This window comes from Sus scrofa, chromosome 17 (assembly GCF_054392235.1).
Source record: "Sus scrofa isolate SSC_HxYL_T2T_F1_AM1 chromosome 17, Sscrofa_HxYL_maternal_Yorkshire_Landrace_v2.0, whole genome shotgun sequence".
Taxonomy (NCBI): Eukaryota; Metazoa; Chordata; class Mammalia; order Artiodactyla; family Suidae; genus Sus; species Sus scrofa.
The window spans coordinates 35,368,470-35,387,613 of record NC_139399.1 but is presented as its reverse complement, the minus strand read 5'-3'; the positions used below and the strand labels follow the sequence as shown (position 1 = coordinate 35,387,613).

Here is a 19,144-nt window from a genome sequence, read left to right as displayed (position 1 = left end):
GTACTAGGAAGGGACTGCTCAGTAAGCATGAAAAGTGCTCTGTGTAGAAATGTAAGAGAAACAACGTAACATTTATAGTCAACAATGCATTTTATTTTACAGCTTAGATTTATATATTTCATAAATGCTTTTAAAGCTTCAATGAACAGTTCAATACAAAATATATCTATGTAGCAGTGGTTCTCAGGCACAGAATTAGGAGACTGGAGTGAGCTTTTTCTCTAGCATATTGTGAATATTATGACAGTGGAATGTTCCCTTCTGCCCTAGCTGCCTTTTTGGTTGAACTTTATTATAGTGAACAGCTTTAGGAGGTATGATATTGCTAACTGGAAACGAGATTTAAAGCGTTCTATAAACTTGTATTTTCTTAAAATCTTTAAGATCTAAACAATTCCCTTTTCTCCTAATAGAGCTCCAGGATCATCTAATGAAAATAATATTGTCCATAAACTATCTGGAGCATCATCAGCCTAAGAACCACTGCTTATGGTTATTCAATGTCTTCAGGCCTCACAGGATGAGGTAGTGGTATGATGGATTTCTTCTCAGTGTCCCTGGAAAGTGCTTTTCTCATATCTGTTAGGAAGAAGCAAAGTCTAATGTAAGTATTATAAGTATTTTACATCAAATTTAAAGCATATAGGTTAAAAAAAAGTTTGTCCTCCACCCCACTTTGTGAGTGAGGCCCCCTATATCACAGGTACCCCAACCAACCCAGATGGGACTCAGCTCTTCCTAAAAACGCCTTTTGACAGAATCTGAGTAAAATAGCGTGTTGATTTTTACAGTAAAACAGTAATTGATAGTAATCAACCACTGGTTAGTTAATATAAGGTAATCAGTGGGAAGCTCATAAAGGTAGGTTAAGGGAGATTTAACTATAGCTTAAATTTTAAATATTTTAAGTCCAGAAAATCAGTTTTTGTTTTGTTTTTTAATAACACCAGAGTATTTCGGTCAGTAGGATGGAGGTAAGTGCTGGCTTCCTCTCCGGACACTGCCCCAGAAGGGAGCTCACCATAAGCATCCTCGTCGGGCTCCCCGTTGCTGGCCGAGTAGTACTCTATCACGGTCCTGTACACGCTGTAGCCCAGCTGCTTGTACATGTTGACTGCAACTTGGTTAGACACTCTCACAAAGAGGTCGACAAAAAATCCACCCTTTCTGTAATTCGAAAAATGAGAATTGGAGAAGTCCTAGAAAGTAATACTTAGACATCTTTAAAAATAACACCCGCCCTGACAACTACTCATAGAATGATACTGTGGGTCCCTGCAGCTGATGACATCTTATTATCAATAATTTTTAATAATTTATGGCAATTGTGCAAGACAAACAGATGACTTTGTTTGCATGTTAACATTTCAGAACCTACATGTTTACTTAAAATATAAATTTAAAGAAAGCAATTTTTTAACCATAATTCTGCTACTTGGCTTTAAAATTTTACCGGGTATTTGATATCACAGTAATTGAAAAGTTCATTTTACCAGTTGGTCATAGAATACTTCCATCCATCTGCACAAAGTAAAGATTATGAAGAAGGCACCAGCATGGCCATGGCCCAAGTGTAACTACAGGACATTGGTCACAGTTCTAAAGCCCTCAGCTCAGCAACAGCCCCTGCCTTACCCAGGTCTCCCCGTCCTGACTCCTGTGATCCTCAGCACCTGCTTTCTTCTGTAGCCTTACCATCCATTCTAATTCAGTTTTTCCTGTTTGTGAACATGACAGAAATAGAGTCCTACTTTACTCCTCGGTGACTGTCGGTGTCAAGTCAGCCTCAGGCTGCCGAGCTCGTTCAGACTCCATCCACTGTGTGGATGCTCTAAAGGTGTCTGTGGCCTACAGATAAACATATCTGGTTTTCACTATGATCAACTATGCTGTCTATGCTGTTTTTGAAAATTTTATCATGGCATTTCAGATTGTTAACCAGGCTGAGTGTATTTCTGTCCGCCATTTAGCTTTCTCCTTCTGTATGGTCTTTATGGGTCTTTCATGAATTTTTTCTTTTTCTCCTCCCACCTGTAGTTCTCTATTCTGGATAGTCAACAATGGGGAAAGGACAGTGGATATCTTTTCTCCAGTGTGCAAATCTTTTTCCAGTTTGTAGCCTGGCCTGTCATTATCCTCTGTATCTTTTGATGAACACGTTAACACGTTAACTTCAAAGCAGTTCTTCTCTACCCGGAGGCTATGGAGACACTCGCCTTTGAAGGTGCTTCACAAGGCTTTTTTTTAGTTTTGCTCTTCACAGCCAGGTTTTTGTCAGATCCGCGTATGGTAAGGTACTAACGTAAGAAAAATCTTGTGCTGCCACGTTTACTGGAAAGTGTATCCTCCATCGTGATCTGCTGATGCCTCCTCTGAGGTATGTCAGAATCCATGTATTTCCTGGTTTGTTGCTCAAACTCTGTTCCACTGGCCTAGGTGACGACTCTAGGCCCGACACACAGTCACTCAGTACAGCTGATGCTGAGGGGTGGACTCCGCCCACTTTGTTGATGTTCAGGCATATCTTCTCTTCTTGGCTCCTCCTATTCCCCTGTAGTTCTTGGAATCAATGAGATTTTCACTGACTGGATCAGTAGGCAGCCCTCTGCTCCACTTAGCAAGCTCATCTCTATTGCCTCTGGATAAGGCTTCATAAACTTCATAGAGCTCTTGCACCACTTTCCTTAGGTTTTTCACAAGGGCTTCATGTACTGTTTATATAGAAATGCAGTCGAATTTATACTAACTTTATATCTAACAACTTAACTTTTATCAATTCTAAACACTTATGTGTAGATTCTTGTAGGCTTTCTATTTGCACAATCTGATTTGTCCAAGATGACAGTTTTGTTTCTTCTCAACCCTTTTTTTTTTTTTCCTTGCTTTAAAATTTGGTCAAAGATCTCCAGTAAATTACTGGAGAGGCCGACTGTGGTCATCCTTGTCCTGTGCTGGACTTCAAAGGGAAAGCACTCAGTGCCTCACCACTTAACTATAGCTTTGCAGTTAAAATAGTCTTTTTTTAGCTTCGAGAAGTTTCCCTTCTATTTCCTAAATTGCTAACAGTTTTCATTAAGAATGAATACTGGATTTTATCTAAGCATTTTCTACATTTACTTTATTAACCTGGTAGAATACATTCTCACATAGAATACTTCCCCTGGTATGTCAAACTTTTCATGAATCGCTGAATCCACTTTGCTAAGATTTTCCTCAAATTTTCCTTCCTCCTATTGTCAGGTTTTGTTTTCCAGGTTGTCCTAGCCTTAAAAAGTAAGTTGAGGATGTCCCTTTTTTTGTGTAAAAGTGAACTTATAGTCATTATTTCCTAAAATAGTTGGTAAAATTCTCCAGAGAAGCCATAGCTTTATGGCAATGTTTTTGGCTACTGACTGAGATTAGTTAAGGCAGGGGTGAGCCTGCAGCCTATTTTTGTACTCCTTCTAGCTAAGAGTAAGTTTTCACAATTTCAAAGGACTGTTTAAGCAATAAAGACCTTAGGTGGGCTGTGAAGTCTTAACATTTGCTTTCCTGCCCAGATAGTTTTTTGACCCCTGTTCCATACCCTGAATCAATTTGATGATGATGATTTCAACTGCTGCATTTTTACCTTGAATTAATGTCATTGGGTATATAAAAGTCATAATTATTACATCTTCCTGACGGATTAAATCCTTTATCAATATGCCATGACTCTTTTTTTATCTTGGTAATTCTGGAACTATAATATGCCTGTTAAGTATATACATTTTTGGTTAGAATTTGCATAATTTTCAAAATTACTTTCAATCTTTCTGTACCTTTTAACACATATTCCTGTAAATAGAATAGTTTCTGAGTGTCTTTGTCCTTTATAAGAACACTTAACCTGGGATCTTAGTAAATTTTAAATATACATTATTGTTGACTTGTAGCTACAATGCTGTTCATCAAAATCTAGAGATTTATTCTTGCGTATCTGAAACTTTTCAGTAACTTTCCATTTCCTACTCCCCTCAGCCACCACCATTCCATCTTTATGAATTTAAGTATCTCATATTATAGTATTTGTCTTTTTTGTGACTGGCTTCTTTCACGCTTTTTGTTTTGCCACTTTTTAAAGTTCCTATTTAATCTCTTCTTTTGATTTTTATTATTCCACTTTTTTCTTTGGAAATTATATGCTGCTTCTATTAAAGATATATTTATGTATAAATGTGTGTGGGTACTCATTCCTATAACAAATATACTTAAGTCTTCACAACTATTATGGAAAAGGGAAGAGCATTGAGAGTCTATTCTATATACATTAAAGCTTATGTGCAAGGCCATGGCTAAATGGAACCCATTTCCTAACTCCCTGTACAGTATAAAGTAATGCCAAATCTATAATCTTGCTAAAAATTTTCTCCTCTTCCCTGTTCAATCTAGGAAGATTTTTTTTTTTTTTAATTCTTAGGGACTAGACTTCTTTTTCAGCTAAGACAATTACTTTCCTCTTCTCTCTAAATGAGCTTAGATTCCTTTTGCCTCCAACTGGTTTACAGCATTTTCAGGTCACTGTTACTTCTTTAAAGCGTTCCACTTAATTATTCAATAAAGGTAAGTCTCAAGATGCCTTCTCAGCAGCTATTCTTTCTTGTATTTATATACAGTAGAGAAAAAAAATGGCAGTTTGACAACCAGTTAAATGTTTAATCTCTTATCTGTTTCTAGGGTGGGAGCTGGCAGGAGGAGTCTTAATTATCCATTGTTTTCAAAATGAGACTGTTTGATATATACAACAGGTCTTTTTTTTTTTTTTAAGCCACAATGCTGGCAGTTCCCAAGCTGTGCTCCTGTGTGTGCCTCAAACTCAAAGAAATGCTGTAGGACATTTCCAAATGTTTGAGGAAAACACAGTCAAACCTTACATGTTGGACACTGGCAAACTACTAGCTTCAGGTAGTTCACCAATACACATCAGGTTACAATCCTTTTGGATTGTATTTTATATATTTTACATAATATCTTCATGAAGCCAGGCTTTTGGCAGTTCCTGTGATTAAAGAAACCCAGGACTGCAGGTGGTTCTATCTCTTTCCAAGATTTGGAGAAGTAAGGTGATGCCCAGCAGGTATCTCATCTAGGAGGTAACCACCATTATTTAAATAATGCGATAATGTCTTCTTTCAATATGTTTTTTTTTTTTTTTCAAATAGCTACTAGCTTGTTAGGACACAACTGCCTAAGACTAAACTTTTCCTTTGGCCTAGAGCACTGTGAAAAAATTACTGAGATGTCAAGGGCAACGGCAGCAGAACTGGGGAACATCCGCTGCAGTGGCAGGAATACTGACCAAAACCTTGAGGGTCAGTTTTTGACTACACCAATTACCCAGCCTATAAACCTATGGCAGGCCACTCAACCTTGCCTTAATCATCCTCAGAAGCAAAAGAGGGACAATAATATCAGTGAGCATGTGACAGCACTGTTGAAAGGACTATGACAGGCTGAAAATGAAATTCCTGTAAACTGTAAAGCATGAGAAATGGTCAACCTGAAGAGAAAAAATCTTAGGTAAATCAAAGGAAAATCAAATAGTTACAATTCATGAACTGTTTTAAAAAGCAGGATCTTACCTTTCAGATATCTCCTCTAATAACTCCATAAGTTTAGCAGCCAAGCCAAGGCGTCGAAATTCTGGGGCAACAGAAAGAGCTGTGACGTGCCCGTGCCATTCTTCCCTTGCCACCGAGCCTTCTGCCTTCCCCATGACTGCCAACACAAGACCACACCCAGTCACCAACACACAGACTCCCAGACACAGGTGCTGCTGGGTATGTTTCTATATAACAAAGGAAGCTAAGGACAACTCTAATTTTTGAGTAAATTCTTAGTCATTTGCAACTAACTATTGTTAGTGCTTTTATTTGAATTTCACTTGTAAATAAAATGCTAAATCTAGTTGTAGAATCAGAAAAAGGTTTTTCTTTTAAAACGAATGATGTACTGAAAACACAACTGATGCTGAACGCAGAGCCAAAATATATGTATTTAAAAGTCTACATTGGCATGTGGGTGATTATGTGTGTATGTACACATAAATGAGACAATCCACAGCTCACATTTTTGTCAGTAATGCTACCATATCTGTGTCACTGCTGTACCCCAAGCCCTGCACAGGGCCTAAAGCAGAAGGGATTAATGAGTTGTCAAAATGAAAATAAAATTACAGGCATCACGATTATACTTCCAGTTCTACAGTCAAGCTATTAACAGTCAATTAAGACCTGTGTTTTAATCTTAACTGCCTCATCAAAAAAGTACTAGTGGTATTATACTTACTATAACCCATTAACTCTCCACCGGGCGCCTCTGCAACGATGAAGTACTCTGGCCAATGGGCGAGGTACTGTAAGTAAAAGGGGATCCCATACTAGAGTCTTGTTAAGGAGGACAGAAAGTAATGGACAGTTCAGAGTTCTTTCCTTTAAAAAGCATAGTGTTACTTTATCCCCAGCCAGATGTATGGTTTTGATAATCAGTTTACTACCATAAATATTTAGCTCAGCACTCATTTTTAACAAATTGCCTGAATATCTAATAACCTCAGACAGCACCATCCTGCAGAGAACCAGGACTCCCTGTCTTCCTGCTGATCACACTGTCTCGATCTCTTCAGAGCACTTTCTCATCGCCTGGTGTTCTTCCTGTTTGCTATCTGTCTCCCATGGAATACGACTGGCGGTGTTCTCTCTGTTGCAGGTGCTTGGCACACAGTAGGTGCTCAGTATGTTTATTTTTCTATAATCACACTGGGAAACTAATTATTAGTTCCTACACTAGCTTCGCAGGACCATGAAAAATAACTAAGTACTTCCAAAAGCAACTTAACAAACCCAGTTTGGCCTCCACTGCTTGAAATTCTCCACTAGTAATGCAAAAAAAACCCCCAAAAAACTGACATAAAAGTGATAGCCTGAGTAATCTGCTCATCACTAACTCTTCAACCCTGGCATCCTTACTGACTTGCACTATTCATTCCCATGTTGCTTCTCAGTGGAAGCCTGCGTTCTCTAAGGAGCACCTCAACCATACTAAAGCTCCTGGAAAATCTGTTCAGTGGTAAATTCTTCAAACTTTCCTCTGAAGGGGACACCCTTTATCCTGCCTCTTCAAACTTAACCCTTAACGTGGCAGCCAGCAAACCCTCCTGCCACCCAACACTGACACACACGTAAAGTCTCTCCTCCGGCTAATGCAGGAGCCCCAGGCGCTGGCTTGCAGACCACGAAAACCCGGCAGGTTACTCTAAAACATGGCCTCACCTGGATTATGGGACTTAAGCATAACTGAGTACACCATATAGCTTGATTTGCATCCTAGTACTCTCCTTATATACAGTGAAACGGTTTGTCATTCAAAATTTTTCAAAATCCATTTTTTTTAAACATGGAGGTCTTTAATGGGTCATAATTTTTAAAATACAAATGAAAATTAAGACTTTTTTGCTTTTTCCATTCAACTTCATTTCTGACATGTAGCACCACTGTTGCCTGTGCCTATAGTTGGTTTTTACTGTTACTTGTTTTCCACTGACATAACTCAGGGGCTGACAAACCTTTTCTATAAGGAGCCAGACAGTAGATATTCTAGGCTGTCTGGACTATGTGGTCTCCCTTGCAACTACTCAAACTGAAAGCCATGGACAAGAGCTGCAGACAGTATGTAAATTATTCACTATGGCTGCGTCCAATAAAACTTCATTTACAAAAACAGGCAGTGGGCCAGATGTGGCCCATGCATGTTAATGTGCATTCCTGCCTCTATTATCTTCAGCTTCCAGGAAACTGAATTACTAGGAATCACATTAGCAAAGCACCTTCCAGAAAGACTGTAGCAGTTTACTGTCTCTAACAATTTATGAGAATGCCCCCCTCTCCTGACCATCATCAACCCTGGGTTTATCATGATTTAAAATCCTTGATAACTTGATAGATAAAACATAGCACCTCATCTTGGTTTTAATTTGCTTATCTTTTGATTGGTAAGACTGAGCTCTTAATGTTTTCATTAGCCTCCTTTATGCCCTCTTTGTTAAACATCAATTTATATTACCCTCTTACCAGGTTCCTTAAAGACTAAAAATAGAACTACCATATGATCTAGCAATCCCACTCCGGGCATATATCCATTACTCAAAAAGATACATGCACCCTAATGTTCACAGCAGCACCATTCACAATAGCCAAGAAATGGAAGCAACCTAAATGCCCATCCACAGAGGAATGGATAAAGAAAATGTGGTACATGTATACAGTGGAATATTACTCAGCCATAAAAATGAAACACCATTTGCAGCAATGTGGACACCACTAGAGATTACTATACTAAATCAAGTCAGACAGAGAAAGACAAATATATGATATCCCCTATATGTAGAATCTTAAAAAATGATACAAATGAACCTATTTACAAAACAGACTCACAGACTTAGAAAACAAACTTATGGTTAGCAAGGTGGGGGGGATGGATAAATTAGGAGTTTGGGATTAGCATACACATGCTACACATACTACTATATATAAAACAGATTAACAAGGACATACTGTATATATAATACAGGGAACTCTACTCAATACTATGTAATAACATATATAGGAAAAGAATCTGAAAAAGAGTGGATATTTGCATAAGCGAATTATTTTGCTGTGCACCTGAAGCTAACACATTGCAAAATTGTCTACTTCAACATACAATAAAAATTAAATTGAAAAAAAAATTACTCTTACCCTGCAGTGGACAAGGAGCAAACGCAGAAACCCAACTTTGTGTTTTAGGCCACTGAGCACACAGGGGTTGTCTGTTACAGGCAGAGGACCCTACTTTACACATTTCTGCCTATTTTTCTATTGGGGAACATCAGAAATAACTACTAATTGTTACCCAAAGTCCTTTTTTCACTTTGGCAACAAGCCCCAGTTTAAAGCTGGCTCATTCCCAGACTCTGTTCTAGACAGGTAAGCATGGCATGAGTTACCCCTAAAAGTCTGGGAAGTACACTCTCACCTTCCCCTCTGTTGACCAGTCCTCCTCCAGGATCAAGGATGTGATGCTGTGGGATCTGGGAGCCACCTGGGCAGGAAGCCAAAGCCACCAGGGATGGACGAGCCTGGTCGCTGGTGACATCACAGAACCACCGTGGACTGCTCGTCCTCTCCAGACTTTGTTCACATCAGACAGAAACAGCCCATCCTGCTGAAGCCAGTGCTTTCTGCTGCACACAGCTATGCTTACGGCTGAGGGTGAGGCGGGTGGGTGACTGTACTGTTCTCCATTTAGGAGGTCCTTACATTAGTAGCTTTGTCAGGAAGATTTAAGAAAACACTCAACGTGAGGTTTTTTGTTGTTTTAATTGCTTTCAAGAAGTTCCCATATGACACAGCAGGTTAAGGATCCAGCACTGCTGCAGCTGTGCCACAGGTGGGAACGGCGGCATGGGTTCTATCCCTGGCCCAGGAACTTCCATATGTGGCCAAAAAAAAAAAAAAAAATGCTTCCAATTTGCTTTTTGTTTCCTGACCTCCAAATTTTAAACTTTTTCAATATTCAAGTCTATTCTCCTCTTTTATTTCCCTTACTCTAAGCCTTCATTCAATTTTTTAAAAAGGATACAGTTTCTGTAAGTGGATCCAAGTTACTAAAAAAAAACAAGAGAAATGTCAAAAGTAAGTAGTGTTTACAAAACCTGTTTAAGCCAACTAACGTTCACAGGGGAAATAAGACATGCTAAATCCACAACTTCAAAACCAACTTTAGAGCTAAGAAAGCTTTAATCTTCCTAATGACCACAGTGAGCCATCGTCACAGCCACTCTGAAGACATCTATACATTTTCAACTGCTGCTGCTTTACAAATTCTAGTTAACACATCGTGTCGACCTTCCACCTTCTAAATGGCAATTAACTATTAATGGAACTGAGGACCATCCAGGCATGTCAATCAAACAGGGGTAAAACTACCCCACCCCCCAACGTCTGACAAGGGGCCTCTATCTGCAAATTCTTCCTCCTTCTACCTAATCCCACCCTCTAAACATGGGCACTGTCAACACTCTGGCCTCTGCTCCCTATTCTGCATTCTTGCCTCCCTTCCCCACCTCTCCCATTCCCATACTTTTAATTTTGTTCTCAGAGGAGCCCCTGAATCTGGCTCTGGTGCTGAGCGCCTGCCCCTACAGCATATCCAACCACAATACTCCAGAGTCAGCGTTTCTTAAAATGCATTTCTGCTTTGTCTACAAAGAGCTCTGCCCTCACTTTCCTATTCAATTAAGGGAATCACTATTTTGCCAGCCCCAGACCAGCCAGCTTCAACTCTTCTCTTGCACAGTCTCTTCCTTGAGGCCCCTAACAATGCCCAGCAGTTCTCAGAACGCCTTTACACTCAAAAATTACTGGGACCCCAAAGAACTTTATGTAGGTTATAGCTATTGATATTTAATTTTTTAAAAACACCCCTTTAAAATAATAAGTTACATATTAATGTAGCTTTTTTAACCAAAAAAATCACTTTATTTTAAAGAAGAACAAAAACGAGCGATGACAGCACTGTTTTAACAATTTTACAGATCTTGTTAATGTCTGGCTTAATAGAAAACAGCTGGATTCTCATTGCTGCATCTGTTATGCTTGTTGCAAGATCACACACCTGGAGAACTCCACTGTGCACTTGTGAGAGAATGAGGAAGGCAAAAAAAAAATCTCTAGTGTCATCATGAAAATGGCTCTGACCTTGCAGAACCCCCAGAACAATCCTGAGGAGCCCTGGTGCACACTTGGAGAATCACGGATCTAATACAACACAACGTGGGATGTGAATCACCTTCCCAGGCCTCCCAGTTCGCCCTTAACGTCCCCCTATTTCCATCTCAGCTGCTCCCTGTTTCAGTAAGACAACAACAGTAGGAAGAAAGCTTCACCAAGATCCCACCCCAACCCACCCACCTGAAGCATCTGTACCCACCCTCCATGTGCTCTCCTGTACTAGGACTGGGGCACTGGTGGGCAGGTCCCATAGCCCTGCTCCCAGAAAGACATGTACACGTGTGCTGCATGCTTGGCCACCCACTATGGCTCACAGCTGCATGCTCCTGAAATGCTGCCCCAGCTCGGCCCCACCTCACTGGGCCTCAGCTCCTTTAACACATGATGCCCTGGAGCGCCAACCTGGAGCCTTTTTTTCCTACCCACATTCATTCCATTACTGATGTCCCCTAGCCGCCTGGTTTTAATACCATCTACGTAGTGTTGGCCCCCAAATTTCTATCTTTAGCACAGAACTAAACATGAGACTCTCCTGCCCAGATGCCCACCTGACTTCTCCACCTGGTACCAAGTGCACTTGGCAGAGGCCCATGTCCTATGCTGGTCTCTTCAAGGTCCAGCCCTTTGATCCAACCTCGTGACCTCACACCCCCACACTCACCCCTGCAGCCACACTGGCCACCCGCCGCAGCCTCCTGTCTGAAACAGCAGTCTGTGCACTAGCTATGCCCTCTGCCTCGAAGTACCCATCCCTCTGCTCCTCTCTCCCCCAATGGTCTTTCCGCAGTGACCCCTTCCCTGAACACCTTACCAGAAGTCAAATCCCCATTCACTTCCTATCTCCCTTTCCTGCTCTCATTTTTCCCTTTGTACTGAGCACTAAGTTCTACATGCTGTATTTTCTCACCTTGTTTTCCCCTCTAAAAGGTAAACTCCAGAAAGATAATTTTTTTCCCCTGTTCTGTTCACTGCTATGTCTTCAGCACTGGTGCACAGCAGGCATAAGATATTTTTCCAAGAATACAACATTTGTTAAATTAACTGCAATGTTTCCACATCCATTGCTTCTTTCACACCCTGAGTGATCCAAGGAGTTCTTGATAGAAGTGCACTAAAGTGAGAATTAGGAGAAAATGAGGAGGACAAGGAGTCTCCCTATTGGCATATTCTGAAGAGCCCTTAATGAGCTAGGTGATTCTCTGAAATCAGATATTTTGTTATAAATAAATGATCCTGCATATTTTCTTTCTACTCTATTCCTTTTCATATATAAGCACTGGCCCTTCTTAGGTCTTCAGTTAGGACTGATTCTCCCAGAAGCTTTGCCTCTACTCCTGAAACTTCCAGGCAACTGGCACCTCCCAGGCCTGCACTTCCCAAACCCAAGCCTCTGTCAAGCCACCATTACCAAAGCGTCTTAAAAGGCTTACCTGCTAGTATGCCTCCTCTTACTGCCTCTCACTCCTCACACCGCCTCCCGCTCCTCACAGCTTGTGGTGGGGAGCTCAGGCTCCAGAGCGGTGCTCTTCACACAACTAAGAATGTGCATTTCCAAAAAGTTCCCCGGTGGTCAGGGACCTCGCTAAGCAGCACAGCCCTGGAGTCAAATGTCCTTAAATTTGACTCCTTGCTTCCTGCCGGCAGGAAGGCTCTCCCACCAGGGGCAATTCACACTCAGTACTTTAGTTAATTCACACCAGATGGGGATAAGAAGCGCATCCACACACAGCGAGACCTCAACACAGCCTCAGTTACGCTCCTCCGACTGGGAGAGGCCCCGAAGAAAATCCCCAACAATGGGGCAGACCAGTCTCACCAGTTTCTCTGACCTCCGAATTACAGAACCGGCTACTACAGTCCCTCACCTGAGAGGTGTTGGCCATTCCTGAGGCTCTCACCTCCACACCTGCGTCCTTCTCCAAAACCTCCCTCCTCACCACCATCAACACTTACACACCTTCCAAGGCTCAGCTACTTTTTGAATGTTTCTAGCTACCTCGTCTCGAGTTCTTTCCATGCTCCTGACACTTGAATCTGAACTACTTGGTCCTTAGTTTTCACGTGACTACCAGAGTATCTTTAAAGTGGATGTGGGATTGGTGGATGCGTGGATGGATGGATGACGCCAGTGTAGCACTGTAAACGATAGAGTCGGCTTATGAGTCTACAGTCAACTTCTTAAGTGTTCAGAAATTTTCATAATAAAACGTTTGGGAAAAAAAAGGCATGTACAAGTCCCACACCCCGACTTAAGTCGGACGCAAGGAAGTGCGCACCGTGGGCCTTGCCGCCCCCGACTCCCCCGCAGGAAGCGCAGCGACAGTAACGAAACGCACGAAACTGCCACTCCGCAAGAACACAAGTGGACCTCCTCCTCCAAGCTGGGCGGCACCGCGCGGGTCCCCGGCACCGAGAGGACGCCGACCGGAGACGCGGGACCGGTCCGCGCCCCCTGCCCGACGGCCCCGTGAGGCGCCGGGACTGCACGCGTTGGGCTGCTGTGGGACGTCCGCGCCCGGCCAAGGTCAGCGGGGCGTCAGCACGTCCGTTCGGCCCGGCCTCCTCCCTACCCCGACCCCGCGGCCCCGGGGACGCAACGGCGGCAGCATGGCCATGGTCAGGGAGCGCGGCCACTCACATATTGTTGAAGCGGAACAGGTCGTCGCACGTGAAAGCCCGGAGAGTGGTCATCCCGTCGCAGCCGCAGGAGCCGGCCCTCCGCGACCCCGCGCACTCCCCGCCGGAAGTCGTTCCGCGCGCGGCCGCCGCGGGGCGGAGCGCAGAACTGCTTCCGGGCCAAGAGTTGCTCAGCAACGGTGGAGGCGACGCAGCTCCCTCTGGTGGCCAGAGTCGGGAACTCCTGGGGAGTCTCCGGGTCTTTTTCAGAACTTCACAACCGCTCGTTGGGAGTGACTGGGGAAGCGGGCAGGGGGATCCCCCAGGAAGGAGCAGAGACTCTGGAGTTAGGAAACCAAAGCGGTAAGATTAGACAGTGAGTCCAAAGAGGAATCTAAACTGCACAAGGCCATCGGGAATGCTGAAACGTATTTACAAGTAGATGTAAGTCGGTGTACACAAAGCAGCAATCCAGTGCATCTCCTCCTGGACACGCACGATGCATGTGCGTTTCAGTGGTCAAGAATCATTTTTATTACTACCCATTTTCTGCAGTTTACAGAGTTAACCGGGATGGATGTAGCTGGCAGGATCAAAACTGAATAGATTACAGAGCATCAGAGAAATAAGGATACCAGGAGTTCCAGTCGTGGCGCAGCAGAAACGAATCTGACTAGGAACCATGAGGTTGCCGGTTAGATCCCTGGTCTCGCTCAGTGGGTTCAGGATCCGGCAGTGCCTTGAGCTGTGGTGTAGGTCGCAGACGCGGCTTGGATCAGGCGCTGCTGCGGTTGTGGTGTAGACCGGCAGCTGTAGCTCAGATTAGACCCCTAGCTTGGGAACCTCCGGATGCCGCGGGTGTGGCCCTGAAAAGGCAAAAAAAAAGAAAGAAAGAAAAAAAAGATCACACACACACACATATAAAACCTCACATCATATATGGTAAATACGTTTTCAACTTTTTTGTTGTTGTTGTCTTTTTGTCTTTTGGGGGCTGCTCCCGTGGCACATGAAGGTGCCCAGACTAGGGGTCCAATCGGAACTGTAGCCGCCAGTCTACGCCACAACAACTCCGGATCCGAGCCGTATCTTGAACCTACACCACAACTCACGGCAACACTGGATCCTAGACCCACCCACCGAGCGAGGCCAGGGATAGAACCCAGGTCCTCATGGATTCTAGTCGGGTTTGCTAACCACTGAGCTACGACGGGAACTCCACGTTTTCAACATCTTAATCAAAATCGTTGAGGTTGAAGTCATATTTTTTATTAGAATTTTCCATTTAGGGCACTGTTGTCTCTTTGTAATTTAAAGATATAATGCTCTTTGTCTCCTCTGTCTTCCTCTCTTGATTATGTTTCTTGTATTATTGTGACTTTTTTAGAATTTATATATACATCTGTGTTACAAATATGCATCCTCCAGTTAAGTCTGTAATTCAAGGGATGTAATACTTGCTGCCACTTTTTTATTACAATTTTCTCATTCCCTTTGTTTTGATTCATTTATGGGTTGGTTGGATTTCATTACAGTGTTTTTTTGTTTGTTTGTTTTCTGCTTTCCTTTGCTTTGTTTTCCAGGGGCCCCATGGGGCTGATGCTCTGTCTTCAGAGCTCCTTAGTCTGTGAGAGATGTCGAGTTAGAATATTGGCTGGATATTCATGGATCTCATATCCTCCCACCCCCGAACTTTGTAAACATCATTATTCTTTTGTCTTCCGGTGTTTAAAGTTTCTGGGGGAGAAGAGTAAGTCCAGCATGAGTTTTGTTTTCCCTTTTATGGGTGACTAAGTTTTTGTATTAGAAGTGAGATTAGAAATAAAACATTCTTAACAGTGCATATGTTTTAAACCTAGTGCATCTTTGACAATTTCAGCAGTTTAACACAGAAATTTACAAAAACAAAACAAAAATCAGGAGTTCCCGTTGTGGCTCAGTGGTTAACGAATCCGACTAGGAACCATGAGGTTTCGGGTTTGATCCCTGGCCTTGCTAAGTGGGTTAACGATCCGGCGTTGCCGTGAGCTGTGGTGTAGGTCGCAGACGCAGCTCGGATCCCGAGTTGCTGTGGCTCTGGTGTAGTCCGGTGGCTACAGCTCTGATTTCGACCCCTAGCCTGGGAACCTCCATATGCCCCGAGAGCAGCCCAAGAAATGACACCAAAAAAAAAAAAAAAAAAAAAAATCAAAGCTGAATTACTCCTACATAGCCAGTGGGAATGTCAGATGGTACAGCCTCTCTGGAAAAGAGTTTGTTTCCTTAAAAACTAAATACGCAGCTACCATTTAGCGCAGCAATTGCACTCCTGGGCATTTAATCCAGAGAAATGAAAACTATGTTCGCACAAAAACCTGTACACAGATAGTTAAGCCAGTGCCAAAATTCTATAAACTGTGTGATTCCATTTATATGCCATTCTGGAAAGGAGAGAATTATGGGAACAGAAAACATCATGTATTGCCAGGGGAAGGGGTTGGGAAGCAGAAAAGAAAGTTTAGTTCAGGACTGATCACAATGGTGGCTCCATTACTGAACAGACCTGTCAGAATTCATAGCTCATAACTGCAGAGGGTGAATTTTACTGTATGTAGCTTATACCGTAAATATACCTGACTCTGGAGTTCCCTGGTGGCCTAGCGGTTAAGGATCCGGTGTTGTCACTGCTGGGGTCACTACTGTGGCTTGAGTTCAACCCCTGGCCTGGGAGCTTCCACACCCCATGAGGTATGGCCAAATAAATAAATAAACAAACCTGACTTTAAAAAAAAAATCACTCTAGTTTCCATTATTGTCCCCAGCATCTCTGTAACTGTAAGAAGCACAAACTACCTTCAGCGCCTTGGAGACCCCCAGTTCCTTAGGCTCCTGGGGTGCATGGTTATTGCTTTCTGTTTCAAGGCATTCAATCTTATTTTGAAGCTGCAGATAAACAGCGTCCCTGTCCTGGCTGCTCCTTTTCCTCTGTTAAAGATGACTCATAGAACCTCTCATTGATTATTTGACATTGTGTACTTCCTTTTACTGCGTAGTTGGAAAAAGCGACAGGCTTTTTACCACATTTTATCACAAAACATTTTGCTGCTCCTTGAGACAAAACAGCATGTGCTCTTCTGTAAATCGTGCTGACCTGGCTCTCAGCCATCATGGCAAATTTCCACACTTAAACTTGCAAACAACCTAGCGTGTCATCTGTTGTTGTTCCATGTCTTTTCCTTCAGATCACGAGGAAAAGACAAAGTGCACAGTAAATATATATTTTGATGAGTCCTCAGCAGTGCACTTGACAATGAAACAGCTTGGATGGGGAGTAGCCTTCGGATAAAACATTTATTTTACGTATTTATTTTTTCGGCCGTGTCTTTGGCATGTGGAAGTTCCAGGGCCAGAGATGGAACCTGTGCCACAGCTGTAACCAGAACCATAGCAGTGACAACGCTGGATCCTTAATGTACAGCTGAGCCACAAGGGAACTCCAAAAAATTTTTTTTTCAACTTTATGATGTTTATTTTTTCCATTATAGGTAATTTTACAGTGTTCTGTCAATTTCTACTGTACAGCAAAATGATCCAGTCTATATATATATTCTTTTTCTCACATTATCTTCCATCATGTTCCATCACAAGTAATTAGATATAGTTACCTATGCTATACAGCAGGATTTGATTGCTTATCCACTTCAAATGCAATAGTTTGCATCCATTAACCCCAGATTCCCAGTCCATCCCACTCCCTCCCCCCAAAATTATTTTTTAATAAAATAACTGGGTTAGGAGTTCCTGTTGTGGCTCAGTGGGTTAAAAAACCGACTAGTTTCCATGAGGATGTGGGTTTGATCCCTGGCCTCGCTCAGTGAGTTAAAGATCCAGCTTCGCCCCAAGCTGCGGTATAAGTGGAAGATTTGGCTTGGATCCAGCATTGCTGTGGCTGTGGTGTAGCCCTCAGCTGCAACTCCACTTCGACCCCTAGCCTAAGAACTTCCATATGCCTCAGGGGCAGCCCTAAAAAGAAAAATAAATAAAATAACTGGGTCAGATAGATGCATTGACTCCAGCCATCAGTGTAAGCAATAATTTTTAGTTTTGTTAACTAGCTTGTACAGAAACGCCATTCCTATTAAAAGCTGACTCTAACGTTTCCATTAAATAAAGCAGGCTGCGCTGCATACATGAGCGCCCTACTGCCTCACTGAAATGAGACTAAAGAGAATAAACAATTTTTTTAAGGCATAAATCCCTAAGAACAAAGTACATGGGGGAAGAGACCACAGCCAATGAGAACTGGTAGCCACGTTCCGGATGCTCTTAACCTCAGCGGATGGAGGCAAGCTAAGGATTTAGCAGCTGCAGGCTTGATTCCAAGTGCAGAATCTGCTGGTGCTCAGGATTCAGACAAGCCAGAAATGACTGCCTGGAGAAGGGACAGGCTTACCCCCTGGAGAGGCACAAGAAGCTGAGTCTTTGAGTCCTCAGAGAGCAGGCAGCAAAGGGTGAGGGTGAGACACCATATCAGAAATTGGGATTAAGTAAGAGCCAGTGTACTGACCACTGCCCTCCTGAGGTGCCAGGATGCTGGCAGTGGGACAGACCTGTCCTGCAACCCCCAGTTGGATATTGAGAGCTTTTTGTGGGGAAATCGTCTGACCCAAGAGAAAAGCCCTCCAGAGAGTCACATGTCATGGCCCTCCAATCAAAAGGTTCACAAACTCTGCCCACTACCCAGCTTCCAACAAGCTTTGTGGCGCTTTACATTTAATTAGAAAGAGTCAAAAGCCACAGAACCCTTGAGTAAAGGCTTTAACTCAGAGACAGAATAAGACAATCAAACAGAAAAAGGGAACTAGGATGAAGAGAGTTTTTTTTTTTTTTTTTTTGCTTTTTATGGCCACACCTGCAGCATATGGAAGTTCCCAAGCCAGAGGGTAAATTGGAGCTGCAGCTGCTGACCTACACCTCAGCTACGGCAATGCAGGATCCGAGCCACATCTGTGACCTACGCCGCCGCTCACAGTAATGCCAGATCCTTAACCCACTGAATGAGGCCAGGGATCAAACCCAAGTCCTCATGGATACTAGTCGTGTTTGTAACAAGATGAGCCACAACGGGAACTCCAAGAATTTTTTTTTAAGAGATAATGCTACAACTAATATCCACAGAGAGGCAAGATACTACAGCCAGGGAAAAAGGAACTAAATGTTATACAAATTACATTTGGAAGCAAAAAATTCTCCGGCACAGCCAATGTTATTATAAATACAAAATTCCGTGATCGAGGCAATGCCCCCCAAAGTATAAGAAAAAGACAAAGAGACAGGAAGCAGGAATTAAAGCTTGAAAAAGAAAAATAGGAGCGCAGTCTAGCAGGTCTCTTACCGAACCAGGTTGTGTGCTCGACGAAAGTCAAAGGCTGAGATATGGAGGTTCGTAGCCAGGAAAAGGTTTATTTGCGAGGCAGCCAAGGGGGAGAAGGGAGAACAAGTCTCACCTCTGCCTCCTGGAAGGTGAGGGCTTGAGATATCTATGGGATAAAGGAGCAGGATGGTCTTAGGCGACTGGAGAGGGAGAAAAGGTAGGTTAACCAGTATGCTTCGCAGGTGTATCTGGGTTACATGTCTCTTCAGGGGACACATATTAGGAAATGAAGGCACTTAGCATGGTCTGAGGGTGGAGTTTTTCTGCCCTCTGATGTCAAGAGGTATTTCCTCGGTCGGACACCTGCACAGGTCAGATTTTAGGGTGG

At 42.9% G+C, this 19,144-nt stretch overlaps 2 protein-coding genes across 4 annotated transcripts in view; one reads left to right on the top strand and one right to left on the bottom strand.

Moving 5' to 3' along the window:
• CRNKL1 (crooked neck pre-mRNA splicing factor 1) overlaps positions 1 to 4,195 on the top strand; it is a 32,036-nt gene extending 27,841 nt beyond the window's left edge. Inside the window, exons 15-16 of the mRNA XM_085004599.1 lie at positions 414 to 604; positions 2,038 to 4,195. The gene's annotated coding sequence lies outside the window, so the exon portion shown is untranslated. The remainder of the gene's footprint in view (positions 1 to 413; positions 605 to 2,037) is intronic.
• Positions 72 to 13,536, bottom strand: NAA20 (N-alpha-acetyltransferase 20, NatB catalytic subunit). 3 transcript variants are annotated; one of them, XM_021077418.2, is made up of 6 exons: positions 13,426 to 13,536; positions 9,637 to 9,661; positions 6,307 to 6,397; positions 5,601 to 5,736; positions 1,022 to 1,167; positions 72 to 579 (listed from the first exon to the last, which is right to left on the bottom strand). In XM_021077418.2, exons 1-6 carry the CDS (start codon positions 13,476 to 13,478, stop codon positions 494 to 496), a joined length of 537 nt encoding a protein of 178 aa, XP_020933077.1. In that variant the 5' UTR covers positions 13,479 to 13,536; the 3' UTR covers positions 72 to 493. The 3 variants fall into 3 exon arrangements, with proteins under 3 accessions (XP_020933077.1, XP_020933078.1, XP_084860726.1); XM_021077419.2 differs by lacking the exon at positions 6,307 to 6,397 and having other exon boundaries at positions 5,601 to 5,806; XM_085004600.1 differs by lacking the exons at positions 6,307 to 6,397; positions 9,637 to 9,661.
• Between the last annotated feature and the right edge of the window lie 5,608 nt (positions 13,537 to 19,144).